The sequence below is a fragment of the Artemia sp. Qi Xiang Cuo genome, chromosome 1 (assembly GCF_049724085.1).
Source record: "Artemia sp. Qi Xiang Cuo chromosome 1, ASM4972408v1, whole genome shotgun sequence".
In the NCBI taxonomy this organism is placed as follows: Eukaryota; Metazoa; Arthropoda; class Branchiopoda; order Anostraca; family Artemiidae; genus Artemia; species Artemia sp. Qi Xiang Cuo.
This window is the reverse complement of record NC_142794.1, coordinates 76044107-76065018: the sequence shown is the minus strand read 5'-3', so window position 1 is coordinate 76065018 and position 20912 is coordinate 76044107. Positions and strand designations below refer to the sequence as shown.

Below are 20912 nucleotides of genomic sequence, written 5' to 3'. Positions count from 1 at the left end.
TTTCTCTGGGCTGGTGATTGCAAGTCCCAGTGTTTGTGTTCGTTGATTTGTATGTCTGAAGTGTCTGTCTTTCTCGGTTTGTGTGTGTGAATCTATATATTTGTATGTGTCTCTCGCTCTTTTTGCATGTGTCTGGGCGGATGTTTGCTTATCCCAGTGCCTGTCTTTGTCTGTTTGTCTGGGTTGGTGATTGCAAGTCCCAGTGTTTGTCTTTGTTGGTTTGTATGTCTGAAGTGTCTGTTTCTCGGTTTGTGTGTGTGGTTCTATGTATTTGTTTGTGTCTCTCACTCTTTTTGCTTGTGTGTCTGGGCGGGTGTTTTCTTATCCCAGTGCCTGCCTTTGTCTGTTTGTCTGGGTTGGTGATTGCAAGTCCCAGTGTTTGTCTTTGTTGGTTTGTATGTCTGAAGTGTCTGTCTTTCTCGGTTTGTGTGTGTGAATCTATATATTTGTATGTGTCTTTCGCTCTTTTTGCATGTGTGTCTGGGCGGGTGTTTGCTTATCCCAGTGCCTATCTTTGTCTGTGTGTCTGGGTTGGTTATTGCAAATCCCAGTGTTTGTCTTTGTTGGTTTGTATGTCTGAAGTGTCTGTCTTTGTCGGTTTGTATGTGTGAATCTATGTATTTGTATGTGTCTCTCACTCTTTTTGCTTGTGTGTCTGGGCGGGTGTTTGCTTATCCCAGTGTCTGTCTGTTTGTCTGGGTTGGTGATTGCAAGTCCCAGTGTTTGTCTTTTTTGGTTTGTATGTCTGAAGTGTCTGTCTTTCTCGGTCTGTATATGTGAATCTATGTATTTGTATGTGTCTCTCACATATAGCGTAAAGAGCGAGGCATTGAGGAGGGGACAGCCATTTTCATATACGGAATAATTTCTGTTCGTTTTAAGTTTTAACGTTGTTCCTTTCTTTCAGTCAAAAAAATTGTTTTTTTATTTAATTTCTCATAATATCGAAAAGGATTGCTAATCCAGCTGGAAATAAGGATTGTTTTCAATGAAGTGCGAATTATGTTCTGGTCGTCAGATGGGATTGGGGAAGCCAGCTGTGACCATCCTAGTTTCTGCTCGTTTTGAGTTTGACTCGGTTTTTATTTTAATTTCTGTTAATTTTGAGTTTCATTTATTTACTGATGGTTATTTGTGATAGTTTAAAGATTGGAACATTTTTGACTGTGTTTTTGCTTATTTTTAGTTTAGTGTGGCCCTTTTTGTTTTTTTTTAAAACTTATTTTGTGAAATTTTTTCAATTAATCATAGGCAGCACAACAGCGCTGTCTAAGTAAAGAACAATGTTATCACAATTTATTATTATTATTATCATTATTATTATTATTATTATTATTATTATTATTATTATTATTATTTTTTGTTTGTTTGTTTGTTTGTTTCTTTTAGACAGGGCACTTCTTATCGAAAGAGTTGTCTTAGAAACCCAGAAAAGGGCTCATTCGTTTGGAAATTGGAAGGGTTTGTGCCCTTTTTGATAGCCGAAAGTGATTGGAAGGCAACTAACACCCCTTCCACGCCCACCATTTCCCCAAACATATCCAATAGAATTTTGAAATAGCCATTATATTCAACATAGTTGAAGGGTCTTGAAATTAGGTCTTTGAGGATGAAAAGCACCCACAGTCCTCAGGGTAAGAGATTTAAGTTGTGTCCTAGGGGCATATAAGGTTCTTATAGAAAGGGACACTTTTAGACCAGGGCACTTCGTATCGAAGGAGTTGTCTTAGAAACTTATAAAAGGGCTCATTCGTTTGGAAATTGAAAGGGCTAGTACCCTTTTTAATAGTAGAAAGTGATTGGAAGGCAACTAACACCCCTTCCACATCCACCATTTCCCCAAACACATCCAATCAAAATTTTGAGATAGCCATTTTGTTCAACGTAGTTGAAACATCTGAAAATTATGTCTTTGAGGAGGACACTCCCCACAGCCCTCAGGGCAAGTGTTGTAAGTTATGCCCTGGGGGCATATAAGGTTTTTATAGAAAGTATTGTCATAGAAACTTCAAAAAGAGCTCATTCGATTAGAAATTCAAATGGCTAGTGCCCTTTTTAACTAACCCCCCTCTCACACCTACCATTTCCCCAAACATGTCCAATCAAAGTTTTGAGATATACATTTTGTTCAACATAGTTCAAAGTTCTGGAAGTTAGGTTTTTGAGGATTTAACCACCACCCCCCCCACAGCCCTCAGGGTAAGGGTTGTAAGCTATACCTTGGGGGCAGGTAAGGTTTTTATAGAAAGCGTTGTCGAAGAAACTTCAAAAGGGGCTCATCTGATTCGAAATTGAAAGGGCTAGTGCCCTTTTTAATAGTCGAAAGTGATTGGAGAGCACCTAACCTCCCTCTCACGCCCACCATTTCCAGAAACGCATCCAATCAGCATTTTTAGATAGCCATTTAGATAGATAGACATTTTCTTCAACATAGTTGAAAGCTTTGGAAATTAGGTCTTGTAATTCTGGCAAATACTGTAGTTTATAGTACATGATAATTTCAATACAGTTGAACTTCGAAAATTAGTAAATTTGTTATCATGATCAGAAAATGCAAATCTTTAAGAAGTTTATTTCCTTAAACTTTCTTTTCTTACTTACAACTTACTGTAAGTAAGGAGCGACCCGGCTCAATAGTAACCGAAACTCTAAAAAACGGAATTTTGATGTCAATAGATACATCAAAAGAATCAGATTTTTATGCTGATCTTAAATATAGAAGTATTATCAAGTTTAGTCCTACCCATCAAAAGTTACGAGTCTGAGAAAATTTGCCTTATTTTCGAAAAAAGGGGGAACATAGAACCTTAGAATCCTAATGAAAATCACACCATTAGATTCAGCATATCAGAAAACCCTACTGTAGAGGTTTCAAGTTCGTATCTGTACAAATGTGGAATTTTGCATTTTTTGCCAGAAGAAAGATCACGAATTCACGTTTTTTTTGGTTTTTTTTCAGGGGTGATCGTATCGACCCATTGGTATTAGAATTTTGCAGAATGGCTCATCCGAACGGAAATTAAAAGTTCTAGTGCCCTTTTTAAGTTACCAACATTTTTTTCCCCCAGGGGTGATTGTATCGACCCAGTGGTAGCCTATTAGAATTTTGCAGGAGGGCTCATTCGAATGGAAATGAAAAGTTCTAGTGCCCTTTTTAAGTGACCAAAAAAACTGGAGGGCAACTAGGCCCCTTCCCATGCTCGTTTTTTTCCTGAAGTCACCAAATCAAAATTTTGAGATAGCCATTCTTTCAGCAAAGTCAAAATATTTAATAAATATGTCTCTGAGGATGACTTAATCCCCCACGGTCCCCGGGGGAAGGACTGCAAGTTATGAACTTTACCCATTGTTTACATATAGTACTGGCTATTGGTAAGTATACAGACGTTTTCAGGGGGGATTTTTCTGGTGGGGGTCGGGGGATTGGGTTACGTGGGAGGATATTTCCATGGATGAGTTTTTCATGGAGGAAAAGAATTTCCATGAAAAGGGCGCTGGATTTCACAGCATTATTTAAAAAACAATCAGAATTTAAATAAGAAAAACAAGTTTTTTCATCTGAAAGTAAGGAGTAACATTAAAACTTAAATATAAACGTTCGTCCCCTCCTCAATACCTTGCTCTTTACGCTAAAGCATTTTTAGTAATTTTAAATGAGCTACGTATTTATTCTAATTAAACGGTTTTGTGATTAAGCGGTCATTCTTACAGAATTGGAACAAAATTCAAATTTTAGCGTATAGAACGAGGTATTGACGAGGGGGCAAACCCCCTCATATTACGTATATGAGGAAGTTCGTTCCCTCGTCAATACCTCGCTCTCTACTCTAAAGTTGGAATTTTGTTAATGGAGATAATTTCTCTTGGGGGGAGGGAATTTTCTATGGAGGGGGAGCTGAGTATCCTGAGACTATTTAAAAAACAATCAGTAATTAAATAAAAAACAAGTTTTTTCTGAAAATAAGAAGCAACATTAAAACTTAACAGGAACAGAAAACATTACGTATACGAGATGGGTTGTCTCTCCTCAATAGCTCACTCTTACGCTAAAGTTTCTTTTTTAACTTTAAAACAGGTTATTATTCTATTTAAACAGCCTTTGTGATTCAGGAGCCATTCTTAAACAACTGGAAACAAAAAAATCAAACTTAGGTTATAAGGTGATCATTAGTTAAAAAAAAGTATATCGTATTCTTGTTCAGCTTTGGGATGGCATCCTGGTAAAATGCAGATTCGTGGTTGCATTGGTAGGTACAACCTAGTAAAGGACGAACCTTGGCCAATAGTAACCCAAAATTAATTTTTTGAACCAAAATTTACCAGATAGAATTGAAATGAAAAGTGTACCATTGGGATCGTTATGGTCAAAAACCCCTATGTATGAAACGCACAGTCCCATCCTTGATGAATATCAAGGAGAATCACTGTTTTTGCATGGGAAGCATTTATTTGACATTTTTTCGCTTTTTCCTTCTCCGCTAATAGAGGGGAGCTGCAATATACTAAGGAGCTGTTTAAGGACCCATATTGAAGAAATTTACTATATCTAGCGCCCTTTATAATTAAAAAAGACAATGTTTAAAATTAAATCAATTTTTGGGAGAAAAACTGCATCTTTGTGCACAAGATGATGAATGGCGTCATAATCGTAGCTCACAACCATAAATGACATTATAGTAAAATACTTTATAGGATGCCATGGGTAGCGATGACAAGGTAGATCGTTCTTTAATAGTCCTGCTAAGAAAAAGCCAAAGGCTTTTTCCCATATATAATATGTTACAAGCACTTCTAAATTATACGGGTTGCAGCATTAGACAGCAACCTCGCAAGAAACGATCGTGCCCCATACTAATAAATACAATAGCCTATAGCTCCTAAAATTAGATTCAGATCCAAACGAAAAGTACACTATTAGAATCATCTTGTCCGAAACCCCTAGGTAGGGAACTTACAGCTTCTTGGATTGAATAACGAGGAAAATTTATTGGCTTGAAAAACAAGATAAGTGGCTTTAACTAAGATATTCTATATCGAAGGCATCTTTTTCTATTTTTTTCTTCCGCAACTAGCGGGGCGCTGAGAGATCATAGAGAGCTGTTTAATAGCTCATTTTAAAGGAAATTCATTTATTTAAAAACATTTTTTAATTAACAAAAATAATGTTTAAAATAGGATAAATTTTTTACGAAAAACTGTATTTTCATGTCGAAGATTGATGAATGACGTCATAATCTTAAGTTGCAACTATATATGGCGTAAAAGTAAATGCAATATTATGATGTTAGCTATAACGACAGCAGTATATTTTTAAATAAAGGATTAGTATAGTTCATAATAAATAGGGATTAAGTAAGTTTCATCAGTATCACGGCTATAGTGATAGCTTTCACCTATCAAAGAACAAACCAGCTAATATAGTAAATAAATCCGGGTTGCAGCGGTAGCTAGCAACCTAGTAAGAGACGATAATGTCCCTTAGTAAAAACTACAATAACCCATAACTTCTAAAAATACAGTCAGATCAAAACAAGAAGTACACTATAAGAACCGTCTTACTCGAAACCCTTATATAAGAAACTTACCGTTTCTTGGCTTGGACAACAAGGAAAATATATTGTCTTAAAAATCAAGAAAAATGGCTGCAAGCACGATATTTTGCATATGCGGCATCTTTTTTTTTTTCCTCAGCCAGCAGGGCACTGGAACATCGTAGAGAGCTCTTTAATGGCTCATTTTAAATGAAATTGCCACATCTAGTGTCTTTTGTAATTAAAAAAAATAATAACAATTTTTCAAATATAATCAATTTTTTTTATTAAAGAAGAAACTATTGCCAATAGTAAATAACTTGTCTAAATAAATAATCATATAGATATCGAAAGACAAGCGTGTGTTATCTTTCGTTAAGATAATATAAGAAAAATATCTTGTGAAAATTTATTTCCTGGGCTAGTTGTTCTAGCAGTATCATGTCTGCAGCTGCAACTGCAATCATTTTATATAAAGTGTCGGTATAGTTAATTATAAAGGGGGATTATATAAGTTTCATCGGTATCGTGGCTGCAGAGATAGCTGAAACCTAGTAAAGAATAGATCTTGACACTTATTGGGTTTAGTTTGTTGCCTGTTTCTCTGAGGCTCGTCTCTTACAATTCCAAATAAGAAAAAGCCGTAGGTTTTTTTCTGTTTGTAATTATGCTAAAGTTTATATTAAAGGACAAACTATAGCTCATAGTAACTGAAATTTTAAAATAGTTCGGGTTACAGCGGTAACTAGCAAACTAGTTACAATGTAGAATATAGTAGGGATCGAAATCCAGGGAATCAGGCAGCTGAGTCAATCAAATATTACTTCATACCCCAGAGTATTACATCTAGACCCCGGCGCCGCGCCGATGAGGGAAGACCGGAGGCAGTGGGGCTAAAAACAGCAGCGGCGCCAGTAAGATGTTGGCGGCGCACCACCGGCGCGATCAATGTTGACCGCTAACATTAATGTTTTTATCAGTCTTCTCAAATCACAGCTTAAATTTACAAATTTACTTTCTATACTAAAGAATTTTTTTTATAAAAAAATAATTAACTTTTTAGCATCCCTGCTTTAAAAAATAAATAAATTTGAGATATTATCATTCAAATATAATACCTCCCTACCCCTCTGGACCCTCTGGATATCACCTTGATAGATTACCGTCTCTACTTTAAATAAAAAAAATAAATTTTTGGCATCCCTGCTTTCAATAGAAAAAAAAAATTCAAGGTACTATCACTTAAATATAATAACTCCCAATGCACCCCCCCTTCTGAATACCATCTTGATAGGATACCATCTCTGCTTTAAATTAAAAAAATAATTAACTTATTTTCATCCCTGCTTTCAAAAAAAAAATCGAGGTATTATCATTTAAATATTATAACTCCCTACCCCCCCCCCCCTCTGGATACCACCATAAAAGGATACCGTCTCTGCTTTAAATTAAAAAAAATAATTAACTTTTTGGCATCCCTGCTTTCAATAGAAAAAATTCGAGATATTATCATTTAAATGTAATACCTCCCTACCCCCCCTCCTCTCTGGATACCACCTTGATAGGATACAATCTCAGCTTTATATTAAAAAAATAATTTATTAATAATTAACTAGGTTCAAACAAACACGCGAAATAACGTTAAAAAGATTAGTGTTCCTTGAAAAAAAAATTTGAGGGTATGAGTAAAGGGGTACAATTACAACAACAAAAATGTCGAAATTATTCAGTTATACCTCAAATGTTTGGAAAACCGAGTCATACATTCGCCGTTGCATTCAATAAGATCCAAAGAATCTAATTAAAAGGTAGCACACACAAGCCAAATTACGCCAGTAGCCAATGAGAAATTGCAAAATACCCAAGACAATGAACAAGTCCCAATGGGGAGCCCTGGTCTATCAAAATATTTCAATAGTTTCCCAGGGAATTTGATATCATTTTCTTCCGTCTCCACTTTCAATGAAAAAAAATTATCTTTTTGGCGTCCCTGCTTTCAATTAAAAAAAAATGAGGTATTATCATGTTAAAATGATAGCCCCCTATCGCCCCGTATAGGCAATAATTTACTATTTTCTTATTAATCATATTATGGGGTAGCTTCCGTTTCAATATTTAATTTCCCAACCTTGTAATAGCTTAGTCTATAGCTAAGTTTTGTCTCAATAGAAGTTTTTTTTTTGGGGGGGGGAGGGGGGTAAAAAATTTTCAGAAAGAAGATTGTATTTTCTTTAATCTATCAGGCGTTCAACAATTGTGTATTTAACATTAAGAAAAACTTATCTAAGAACAGCAAAAGAAAACAAAATTCTGCAAACTTACGATTCAGCTGTAGAAACAGTCTGTTGACTATCAATTTCAAAATGCAACTGAAGCTGCATAGTAGTGAATGCTTTCTATTCGACTTAAAAATAAAATTCTTGACTAAAAATGATGTAAGAAATAGCAATTGGGAAACTGCATTCGAAATGATTTAATCTCATTTCATAAAGACGCTTCTTTTTTTGTCAACATATGAAGAAATGTGTATATTGCAATGGCATATGTCTGGTTTTTATGGGCGTATATTCTGCCAATGCTCTTTTGACGAATTTTCAATTTTCTTAGTGCAAATATGATCAATTTTACACAATCTATTACATTACCTATCACAGTATTACTTGTGGGATTAATATTGATTGGCACCGGTGTTCTATCTTTATCAATTACATTCTCTTCAATTTTGTTTGGAATGTTTTCTTTTTCTGCTGAATTCCTATTTTTTTGAAAGGTTTGTCAGCACCCTGCGTAAGGTTTAAAGGTTCAAAAAATTAATTATCGGAAAAATTGTCTCTAACTTTTTCTCGTTGACTGTTTACTTGTTTGTGATGTTTTTGCGATTTTTTTGCTAATTTTTGGCAATATTCTTTCTTGTTTTCAAATGTTCCCATTGTGCTTGCTTTCCTTTTTAACTACGTTTCGTGGCGCCGAGATGATCTTCTGATTTCGGTCTTTTTCTCTTCTTTTGGTTTTTTGACATATTTCCTTTTTATACTTGGCTCTTGTTCAACTGTTTTCAGATCATCTATTCCGTGACAGCTTTTCAGCATGTTTTCCCTTCTCATTTGGCTTAGTTGCTTTTTTGTCATTCGTGCAGAGTTTCGGCAAACTCGAGTCTTTGCTGCATTTTTCAGCTCCTGATGGGGTCCAAATTTTCCCATTCGAATTGGCCAAAAAAGCAGTGACTCCATTCGACGGACAAGGAGACTGAAGCTTTGTGCGTACCTTGAAGGGTGTGAGGCAGCTATTGACGTCAAGCTATTTCCTGTTTCATCAGATTGCCGCTCTTCGGACTCAATCTGTTGTGTTATTGATAAAGAATCTCCTGAAGTGCCCAATCCATCCATGGCTTTAAGCTGCTCTGTTAAGTATTTACGAGAATAATGAAGAGATCTCTCCAATAGCAGTGTTGGCACACAGGGAGGATGATATATATTTTTCCAAGGCTCTTTTGATGGAATTTCTTTTTTCTTCTTTGAAACATGATCATTTTTTTCACAATCTATGACATTCCTTATCACAGTGTCACCTGTTGGATTAATATTGATTGGCGCTGGTCTTTTATATGTTTCAATTATATTCTTTTCAATATTCTTTAGAATGTTTGTTGGTTGTGCTTCATTTTTATTTCGATCAAAAGGATTGTCAGCAGTTTGCATATGGTTTAAACGTTGAATTAATAAATTATTAGAAAGCTTACTTTTTTTTGACGGAGGCTCCTCAGTCAAGTCTCTATCTTCCTGTTTGTCACTTCTCGCTAGGTTGTCATCCGTTCTTTGTTTTAAATTCTTGTTCTGCTCAGCAGTATTTTCAGCTTGATCTTCAAAATTCCCACCTTGTAAAACAGGTTTATCAATTTTTGGCCTCGGATCTTCATGTATTCTTAACGCTCTTCTTCTTAATGAAAGATCTGAGGAAGGATCCTCTTCTACATACTTTCTGTCTCTCAATATATTTACAAGGTGTTGTATCTGAGCATTAGGAACATAGGTATCCAATTTAGGATTAACACAAAAGATTTCATTGACATTCCTGTCGACACTATCATAATTCCTGATAAATTTGTAATTATCAACTCCAAAAAATTTCAAGTATCTTGCTAGCAACAAAGCAGCTTGCCGAGACTCTTTGGAGAGTAGAGAACAAGATGGGTTTCTATATTCCGATTTAGACCTTCCTGTGCGGATAAAATATGATTGGCAATAGTTTTTCAATTCTGCTAGTATTTCTGCTCTTGATTTCTTCGTCTGATTTTGTGTACCAGGACGCAAATTTCTGAATTTACTTAGGTTAAATTTCCCAACTTTGTTAATAACATCATCATCAAATGAGTGCTTTTTCTCAACATTTGTACGTTTAAGATCATGATACTTATGATAGTCTAAAAACACACATCTATCTTCAATCTGTTGTACTTCTTTATCGTTTAAAATGTGCTTTTGTAATTCCTCTGCTATATTATGGAAATATTCTTTCTTATCTTCAAGTGTTATAATTGTGTTTGGTTTACTTTTTAACTTGTTTAAAATTTGTTTATCATCGTAGTTAGTCCATAAGCTTTGATTATCTTCATATGAATCAATAATTTTCTGTGTTACCAATTTATTGTACCTTGTTTCAATTGAATCTTTACTTCTTTTTGAAGCCTTTAAACATGATTCTTCTTCATTTGTATTGTCCATGTTTTTCTTGGAAATGATAATAACTGCATCTTCTAATCTGCTATAATGGGAGTTTCTATTTTCTGGTTTTCGGGCCCTTTCTTGAATAATATCATAGAGTGCATTAGCTTCGTGATAGGAATGTGACGAAAATTGTTCACAAAATGGTTTACATTTCTCTAAAATTTGAAAGGGTACTATTCCACTGACTTTTTCGCTAAGTTTATCAATTAAATCATTTCTTGTTGATATTTTTATTTCCGATATAAATCTACCAATTTGATCTTCTATCCATTTTTTTTCTCTATGTTTGAAATCTGACTGTGTTTGAAGCATTTGGCATATTTTATTGACGTCAATATCTGATTCTAAGGTAGTGTCAGTGATACGCAGTTTTTCCAGTTCTTTTTTCAAAATTATTGCCTCTTCTGAATTTATTGAATCATGAAGGAGCCTGGGCCGACATACTATGTCCCAAAACCTAGCCCAGATATCCATAGGCTGTTTTAATCGTGGATGCTTTCTTTCAATATTTGCTACCATATTTTTCCAGTTTATATTTTTTGAATCCATAATGGACAATTCTTCTTTTCTTTTTGCTGTGTCTGTCATGTTTCCTATAACCTTTCGCACATCAGTAAATCGCTTTTTCCATTTTGTAAACTCATCAGTTTCGTATTTCAATTTGTTAGACATGCGATAGTTCACGTGCCATTTATGTAATTGATCATATGCTAACTTCGCTTCTTCAAGTTTCTGAGTAGCGACCTCATTCACTAGAATATCGGAAATATCCGAGTTCAAATAGTGGACAGGCTTACAAAGCTTTAGACAGTCGTTCAATTCTTTGTCTTTCACAAAAACAGATGAAGAATCATTTATTTCTTCTTCACTGCTATTGCTATACCTCGCATCGTTCCACTTAAGACTTGTCATGGCTAATATTAAGTATTTTAACGTTTTAACTTATTATAAGCGATTCTACAGTTGAATAACTGTAGTTGAGTTTTTATTTTACTGGAAAGACTAAGTATTTTTAGAAACGGCTCAAGTTGAATAATAATAATGGAAATTTTTTTCCACTTGGTGAAAAAATCTTCCGTTGAACAGTTAACAGAAAGTTTTTCAGCTATTCATTTATGCAAGGCTATGTACAGAAGCTTGCATTAAGCCTCTCAACTACTTTTTCGAGGCTGTATTAACATTTTTGGTTCTCATTTTTGTATGGCTTTGGCCTAGAGGTCTGTGCATCTAAAAAAAAAAGAGAAAGAAAAGGACGACGAAAAAGCAGTTCTTCCTCCCGCTTCTGGAAAACAGAAAAGACTGGCTAAAAACTCCAAACTTGAGCATTAGAGAAACTCGGGATAAAATAAAGAATTGCTCTTTGCCCAACACTGCATTGTATATGACCATCTCGAACTAAAGCCGAAACTGATTATTTCCTTGTTACTGTAAACTGGTGCAGTTGTTGCAGAAAAATTATCATTTATACTTTAAATTTGAGCTCAATCAGATGCTGGAATACCATTGGCAAGCTTTAACATATGCCACAGTATGACTAACAAAACGACTATTAAGTTTGATCAAAACCACCATAACACTTTTACTGGATGGTTATCAAATGGAGATAAGCACTAACTGGTCTTAACTGTAGAGTTTATTGCGGCATCACCTTACCTTTTTTCTTTGCCAGTAGTAAGTTACCTTAGGAAAAAATTATACGTCTCACATGTTTCGCTTTTTACTGACCACTTCATATAAAACTAACTAAGGGTAATAGAGAGCTGAGAGAGAGCCCATTTGACTGAAAATTGTAAGTTTGAGTTCCCTTCTTAAGGACCAAAGTGCTTTTATGACAAATTTTCAAGTAATCGTTTAGCTTAAGAATAGTCGGAATTTTTCCATGAACATGCCTCGCAGTATCATAAAGCTGATGCCCCAGGGACTAGAACCATGAATTATATGAATGGTAATTTGTCCTTGGGATGTTTCCATAGAAGAAAAAAGGTAACAAGATTTATATTACGATCTGATCAGCTTGACACTTCCAGAGAATTCTCCCAGGGTCTAGTAGACGAATAAATAAACGTTCAAATGGGGATAACTCCATTTATAAGACAGTGAAAACAGATACAAAAGTCTGGATATTTTGATCACATGTAAAGTGATCCTCGTCAGCGAAAATTCTAAAACACTAAAATTAAAATAAACATTCTTATGCAGAACAAAATAATAGCTTTTAGTCCGCAGATAATTTTTTCGGTTCATTCGATATATTCGTCTGAGAGAATTTATCAACAGGGTTCATCCAAAGTCTTGAGTTGTAAATTTTCTTATTTAACATTGCTTAAATGTAAGTTGAATTTTTAATGAAGCTGGCAAAATCTTCTTCTTCTTCTGAATACAAAAGAAATGATGTTGAATTTATAGTTATATTATGTACTTGATTGGTCAAATTTCCCCAAGTGAAGAATTATTCTAATTAAATGCAATTATTTTGAAGAATTCGTTCCTAAGGAGTTGGGACACAAATCCAAATTTTAGCTTAAAGAGCGGGAGGTGAGAAGAGGTTACTTCTCTTTCTGTACAGAATAATCATGTTTGTTTTAAATTTTAAGCCGCTTAGGATGGCAGCTATAAAATATAAATAAAATAAAACACATTTTATGCATAAAAAAGCTAGTTTCTTTTTTTACGATGATAGACTTGAGTGTTCCCTGTGCGAGTATTTTGCATGTTATTTTCCGCACTGTTGTGGTTTTACTTTTTCAGTGTAACAACAACAATTTGCAATCATTTGATAGCTGAAATCAGGCTTTATCCATCTACTGAATTACACTTTAAAATTTGCTATATATCTTTTCAAATTCAAAATACGTCAAAAATTGACCCTTAAATCGTTGAAAAAGAACATTTTCCTATTTTATAAACATGTTTAGAGCAGTCCCAAATTAAAATGTCCCAATATTATCTTAGTTTTGACTCTATGAATGGACAGATCTGAAACCAGAGATGCCAAGTTGGCATTTTTTTGAAAGTTCCAGTCGTTGTAAAATCGTTGCAAAATCGTACATTTCAGAAAAAAGGTAAATTTTAAGGATAGATAATAAAATATCAAAGTAATTCTTTGGTTCTTATTTTTTGTTTTAAAATTGTGCTACTTTAATAATGATTTGTTGGCTGATTCAAACCATGTGTTGGGTGTGCTGGTGTTGGGTGGTCATAACGGCAAAGGCAGATCGATTTTGATATTTTGGCTGAGAGAGCCCTAGCTTTTGATAAGTTGCGGCAACAATTTTTAGGACGTACAGGTCTCCACTGCAAGGACTAGATCAACATGAGAAGGCCTCCTTAGTGTAAATATTTCTAGTCAGTTCATAACACCTAAATAATGATCCCAACAGCATAGAATTAACCGAAACTCGTAACGCCTAGGACGTATAGACCTTCAGTGTTAAGGACATGATCGTAATCCTTACCCTGTAAAGAAAAATAGAACTGATTTTAGAGCGGGATTAGAATGGAGGTGAATATAGAAGTTAGCTTTAAAATGAGCACTTAAATCCCTTTTTGATGTTCAGTGCCCCACTAGGATTGAACAAGGAAAAAAAAGACATAAAGAGTTCTCTTGTGAAAAATGGATTTTCCTTGTTGCTGAATATAGAGAACGGGAATTTTTCTTTACGGGGTTTTTGACTATGACGACCCCGATGGTGGAGTTTCATTTCGAGCCGGTACCGTTTTTGAAGAGTTTGAGGCTAATTTTTGAAGTTTCTACCGATATTTTTTGGAGTAATATTATACCAACAAAATTAATCGAAATAATAGTTCTTATTCCTGAATCATCTTCAAATGACAATTCTTCACTTGATATTTTGTTTTTCAAACTGTGTTTTTCAATTTTCGGTTACTGTTTGGGCCTTTCCAGGTTGCGGTGTATGCCACGACCACAATGCGTTCATGCCCGTCTCAGGGTTTTCTTCCACCTAGTACAAAAAAGAGCACAAATTTCTTTTATCGCAATATTTAAATTTATATCTTATCGTGAATGTCCGGAAATTGGTGAATGTCAACATTCACTGGTGAATGTCCAAAATACCTTTTTTTTTTCTCCTTGGATTTAGTCAGCGTTGCTAGTCAAATTTTTCAATTTAATGCAAGGTTTGATGATCATAGGTTAGGTTCGGTGAGCTTAGGTTGGGTTAGGTTAGATTAGGTTTTTAACCCATTTATGATATTTAGAACCAAATTTAACCTAATCTAATCTAGCGTAACCTAACATAAACTAACATAATCTAACGTAACCTAACTTTAACTTTTACCATGATAGCTTGCATAAGACTGAAAAGCTGCCTCGCAAAGCTAATTGAATCCAAACAGAGAAAAGGGAATTTTGAACATTCACTGGTGAATGTCAACATTAACTAGATTTCGGACATTCACGGTAATATATACATCACACACAGGACCTAGTAAAGAACAACCCCCAGGGAATTAGGTAGCGGAATAAATCCAATGTGACTTCATATCCTTGCAAAAATATAATATAAATAAAAATTAGTTTTCAAATGATCCCTTAAACATCGGTATATGATGTTTCAGTGCACCAAAAGCGACAAAAAAAAGGAAAAAAAGGTGATTTTCCTTGTTGCTCAAGATTGTGCACTTTAAATCTCCTATTTGGGATTATTGGCTATAGTTATTTCAGTCGTGCAGTTTTATATCGATCCGACACCTTTTTCGTGGCGTTTTACCACGGGTATATTTAGAGTTTTGTTCAAGGGAGGTGGGGTAGGAAAAAAATTACAAACACAAGCAAAGTTTGTTTATATGCATTTGTATTACTTTTTATAAGTCAGACGAAAATTTCAGATGAGTGCTCAAACCCAGTACCCACCCCTCCTTATGGATATGGCTTTGGATTTGTGGCTATTTTCGAAATACCCATAGATTCGATTTCACAACAAATTTTACGGAAACCACAGTTACTATTTCTGAATTAGCTTCAAATGGTGATTCTTCCTCACTTGGCAGTTTTGTTTTGTTTTCAAAACGCATTTTAAATTTTCTGCTACCATGGACTAGAGTTCGTTCTTGACTAGGGGTTCTCACGTAGCAGCCATGAGGTTGCGTCTAACAAGACAACCTTGATTACGTCTTATGTAGCAATCTTGGTAGCGGTAGAAGATGGGGCAAGACCCCATTTTCAGTTGAAGCACTATCCTTTGACAAATCCTCTGAAAATATTGACTAAATATTCACCAAAACTTTTCAAGCACACACGTTTCAGAACCATGTTTAGCCACAGTTATTACCTTGGCATAAAATATCCTAATCTTAGTTCACCGACTCATCTTCCTATTCTGTAGAACTTTTTTCAACTACAAAAAGTACCAAGCGTCTTGGCTATCCCACTGTTAACATCTTCACTAAATCTACAATCTTGGCCAACAAAATATTATTAATATGAACTGAAAATCTACGCAAGTTCTGCTCTTCAATAGAGCAAAAGCCATCCTGACCTCCCTTATATAGACACCCGAGAATAGTAGATGCATTTTAATCCACCATTTTTCTTTTTCAGTTTATTCCATGAGAACACAAAAAAAGGCGTGGTTCAATAAAATAACCCCCCAAAATCTAGGGAGGAGAGAGGGGGGAAAGTCTACCTTTCGCAAGTGAAGTCACTGGCCGATAGTGTGGTAAATGAGCCTTTTGGGGTGTTTAAGCCTGCCATATCTGACTTACCTACTTGACACTAATCTCCCCAGATTTTATTTATAAAAGCTAACAAATACTTGTCCATCAACTTGTTAACTGAAACCCTATGGACAACTAGGCCAATAAAAGAGTAATTACAAGTTCTCCATTATAAAAAAAACTTATTTTCAAATCCCTTGAGGCATGCGACATGAGATCTCCATATACTTTTTTTTAATATTTTAAAAAGGTTGAATTTTTAGTTTATATATGACGTCATTTAACTTCACTTATCCTGCATTTTCCAAGGTTACCAGGCTTGATAAATCTGACGGCTAATCTGAACTACTTCAGCTAGCAATCCTCTTAATCTCATGTGTCACTTATGGCTCATGAAACACTGTGGATAAACAATCGTGCTTGTCAAATAAAAATTTTTTGGAGGGCTCCGTCTTACTATTTGAAAAGTGGTGGCTGCAGAGTTAGGTAAAGTTTACTAAAGATAAATATGAGTTTTTTGAAAAGTGGTAAGTACTGAATTGTTTTAGAAAGACTTAAATCAAACCCCTTATAAGAAAGGTGATAAGAGAGGGTGACTTGCATTAGCTTGATTTATGTAGGAAGTATGTTACTTAGTATAATGAAGCTTATTAGACTAAGAGATTCTGTAGACAAAGTTTTAAGAGAAGAACAGTGCAGCCAAAAGAAGGGAAAATGATGCACTGATAAGATTTTCATTCTTAGACTGATAATGGAAAAGTGTCTTAATCATCAGACTCCTTTATTCCTCTGTTTTAAAGACTACGTTAAGGCATTTGATTCAGTCAGTAGAAATACTTTATTACAGTTCTTATCCTTGTATGGTGAAGAAACAACACATAGAGACCAAATTCTTTTTTACTAAATACCACCTACCCAGGGCACTTGATCACAGGAAAAATGCTTCGCTCTTTTCTTAGCTCCAATCTATTAAACAACCGATGACATTGTCAATTATGCTCCAGCTTCAACTTTTTCTTATGCTTTTATGTAAGGACGGTGTTAGAGCCAACGCCGTGTCCAGGAGGGGAGGGTTTGAACATTTTTTTTGGGGGGGGGCCCTAAATGTTCGTCCAACTCGTCAAAACTTGACAAAAATGAATATAAATGAAATTTGTATGCTTTTTTTTTAGTTTTTGTGTACCCCCCCCCCCCAAAAAAAAAAGAATTCTGGATATGACCCTGGCTAGAGCCTCAGTTATTATCATTCTACATAATCATCAGTTTCATCATCTAGTTTCATCATCAGTTTCATCAACCTATGAAAATGATATTTTCGCAAAATAATTGGAACAATGGGTATTGCTGGGATTTCATTCCCATAGATTATGAAAATCGAGAAGTCAATTCGAGAAAAACAAAAAGCAACAGCGAAACAAAACAAAGACAATGGAGTCATCCAAAGTCTAAAGGCCTTGGTGGAGTTGATGAATTGAGCGGAGGAAGGTGATTGAAAGCTCAGATTGCCTTTTTTTGTGCTTCTACCTTTCTTTCTCGTGAATAAAGAGCAAATCTATTAAAGCTAGACTCTTAAAATATTTGGCTCTGTGGCTGTTATAATGTAATGTTGTTCATGCTGTTCAAACCTGTTCATGCCTTAAATATTTATAAAACCAAAAAATATGCTGATATTAATTACAAATAACCACAATACTTTATAGAAAAATATCTTATGATTGCAACTCCACTTTGCCAACTCTATCAGAATACTGAGTTGAAAGCAATGACGTGTGTTATGCTCATGTAAATCCGGGTTGCAGCGGTAGCTAGCAATCTAGTAAGGCACGATCACATCCAATACTAAGAAATATAATAACCCATAAATCCTAAAAATAGAGTCAGATCAAAACAAGAAGTACACTATTAGAACTGCCTTGTCCAAAACCTCTAATAAGAAACTTACCGTCCCCAGGATTGAATACCAAGGGACATATATTGACTTGAAAATCAAGAAAAGTGGCTGTAATCATGATATTCTGCATATACGGCATCTTTTTTCTCTTTTTTTCTATTCCACCTCAGATAGTTTGGCACTGGAACATCGTAGGAAGCTGTTTAATGACTCATTTGAAAGAAAATGAATGGGGTTAAAAACCTTTTTTGATTAAAAAAATATTATTTAAAAAATTTCATCAGTTTTTTGTGTAAAACTGCATTTTTCCTTTAGCACTGTAGTAGTTTATGCTGTTATAACATCAGGAATATGTCACCTCTATGCGTTTCTGTAATAAAAAAATATTTAAAACAAAATCAATGTTTTTACAAAGAACTGCATTTTCATATACTAGATAATCAATGTCATCATTGTTTTACTAAAACTATGACGTAAATTGAAAAAGTTTTTTTATAACGTTAGCTCTGGTGGCATTGGTTATGACGTCATGATTATAATATAGGTGAGGGGGGGGGGGTAAGACTACATGGCTGAAACAGTAAGATGGTTTCTTCCAAGCAAGTTAGACGTAAGAAAAATGATGGAAGTTAAAAGCCTTCTGTAATAAAAAAAAAAAATATTTTAAAATAAAATTATTTTTGCACGAAAAAATTCATATTTCTATAACACTGTAGTAGCTCATATTATTAATTTCAGGAATTTGTCACATCTACAGCCTTTTCTAACTAACAAAAAATATTTAAAATAAATCAATATTTTTCAAAGAACTTTTACCAATATAAAAAGCATGTAACATAGTTATGTAAAATGCAGTAATTTTTGGGAGGTTTAAACAAAAATCTGATTTTTCAACTGTAACTAAAATCATTTCCGAAATTTTTAAATAAAATAATTTTATTTAACTGCAAACTGCAAAAATAATTATGTTGTGTCCGAGCATTAATTTCAATTTTTCAATTCAAACCAAAAAAATGCCTGAAAATTTAAAAATTAGTTTGGTTTTCCTTTTGCTTCAATTCGTTATGTTTCGTTTCGACTCGGTGCGTCATTTTATTTGAAATACAAGAAGACAGATGTGTATCGAACGACTATCTGTAGTTTACACTGTTATTACCATGCTAGGAATTATGACCCTTGGTTGTGGTTTATTATCAATTTTTTCCCCAAATTGGTTCTTTTGGATTGAGATAATGTCCCGGCAAACTGCCATACTTTTAACTATTTCTTCTATTTACATTGTTATCTTGTCGTTGATATGCACTATTGTTAGTGTATCAGAAGAAAGTTTTGCTGAAAAAATGGCAGGGCTGGGAAAGTATAGTCTTTGTTTCTCACTTCTAGTCTTTATTGGGGTTTTAGTGCTGTCACTAACTTGGTATAATGACCCGTATTGCTTCGGGATATACATTGATGATGAAGTTTCAAAATCGGTGGCTATCATCAGCGCATGTGTGGTTGGGTTTATCGTTTTGTTTTTTCTGATTTACTGGCTAAAAATAAATGTGCTGCTATACTTTTTTTCATTCGTGAGCATTTTCTTTGCTTTAGCATCGGTCTTGTTATTTTTTCTGCAAGCCGATGCAGGTGTCATCGCTCGACCAATGGTAGAAGTGTTTGTAAGAAACTACAATGGTAGTGAACGTGTTAATTTTATTTTAGACAAGTTCCATGGGTTTTTTGAATGCTGCGGGATAGGTGATTTTAAAGGATTTCCAATAGATTTTGGTGAATATAACCATAACAATTATACGGGCCTACCTAGATCTTGTTGTAGAAGAGCAGCTGGCAGTGAAAAAGTATGCAATACAAGAAATCCCAGAGAAATCCACTATAATAGCTGTGGAAAAAGATTGGACGAAATAGTTGAAGAATATAGGTTATGGCCCAAGGTATTAGGTGGTTGCCAAATAGTTTTTTGGTTATTCATCGGTTTTGGTGGCATTAATAGAGCATTTGTCACTGAGGGTAGTTTCAGATGTGATGAATTCATCATGAGCTTTAGACCAGACTATGACAGTGATGACAGTGACACGAATCGTGATTCCTTGGTGTAAAACTGGGATAAAACAGTTTAAAAAGGAATGCACATTCTATATTTTTTTTAATTGGGGTTCGAAGACAGTTTGATCAAATCTAAGAAAACAAACGACGAAAAAAAGTTGAGAAGGCTTTAACCTCTTTAAATGCCCTACCATTCATTGTGAATTTCAACTCTTTTATAAGACCTTTTAAAAGAATGAAAGTGCTCATCTAGGTGCATTATTTTCCACCTATATGATCCCATCTAAGAGTAGAGGTATTCCGCCCGCCAATGTTTCATTCTTCCCCATGAGGGTTCAGAAAATATCTAGTGACAAGGGGAGGGGGCAGAAATGTAGCCAAAGAGACTGAAGGGGTTTTAAGACAGTGTGTCTGAAACCTCCTGAAGTGGGGATGATAATGTTTAAGCTATGCAGAGAAGAGATTTTCCACGATTTTGCTTTTGGCTATTACAAAATTATAAATGTTTTTAGCTATGCTTAAATTTTCACCTTGTTGCCACGCTGAACCAATAAAAATAGCCTTTTATTAATTTGGGGGGGGGTCGATAATGTTTTACATTTGTAAAGATTCAATCATAGACGAGGCAATCTGTTGATTCACATCTCTTCGTGTTTATCCAATATATGGATCAAATGTTTCTTTTGGTTACACAGGTCTCCGAGTAAAAACTACATAGGCCATTTATTTATTTTCTGATAGATTTCAACTTGAAAAGAAAGAAATGCCCAAAAAATGTCGAAAGATCGATTTTCCATTTTCCGGAAAAAAAAAACCTCAGATTTTTTTCCCTCCACGGTTAGTGGGGTAGTGAAACATCATAGAGAGCTGTTTAATAATCCATTTTAAAGGCAATTGATATATCTAGTTATTATATGAAGTTGCAAAAAACCTAAACTTAGTTTATAAGATGATATTATATTGGGTATGGTACCATATTTGTGTGACTTTTTTGTCTGATTCCCTTGGGTTCCTTCTTTACTATACAAAACTAAGAAAAGGCCGAAA

The 20912-nt window shown here is 34.7% G+C and overlaps 1 protein-coding gene across 1 annotated transcript in view; it reads left to right on the top strand.

Moving 5' to 3' along the window:
* AdamTS-A (ADAM metallopeptidase with thrombospondin type 1 motif A) overlaps nucleotides 1–20912 on the top strand; it is a 646314-nt gene that overhangs the window by 525385 nt on the left and 100017 nt on the right. The window contains exon 29 of the mRNA XM_089091831.1: nucleotides 19413–19914. Within this exon, the coding sequence (XP_088947957.1) occupies nucleotides 19413–19914 (502 nt within the window). The remainder of the gene's footprint in view (nucleotides 1–19412; nucleotides 19915–20912) is intronic.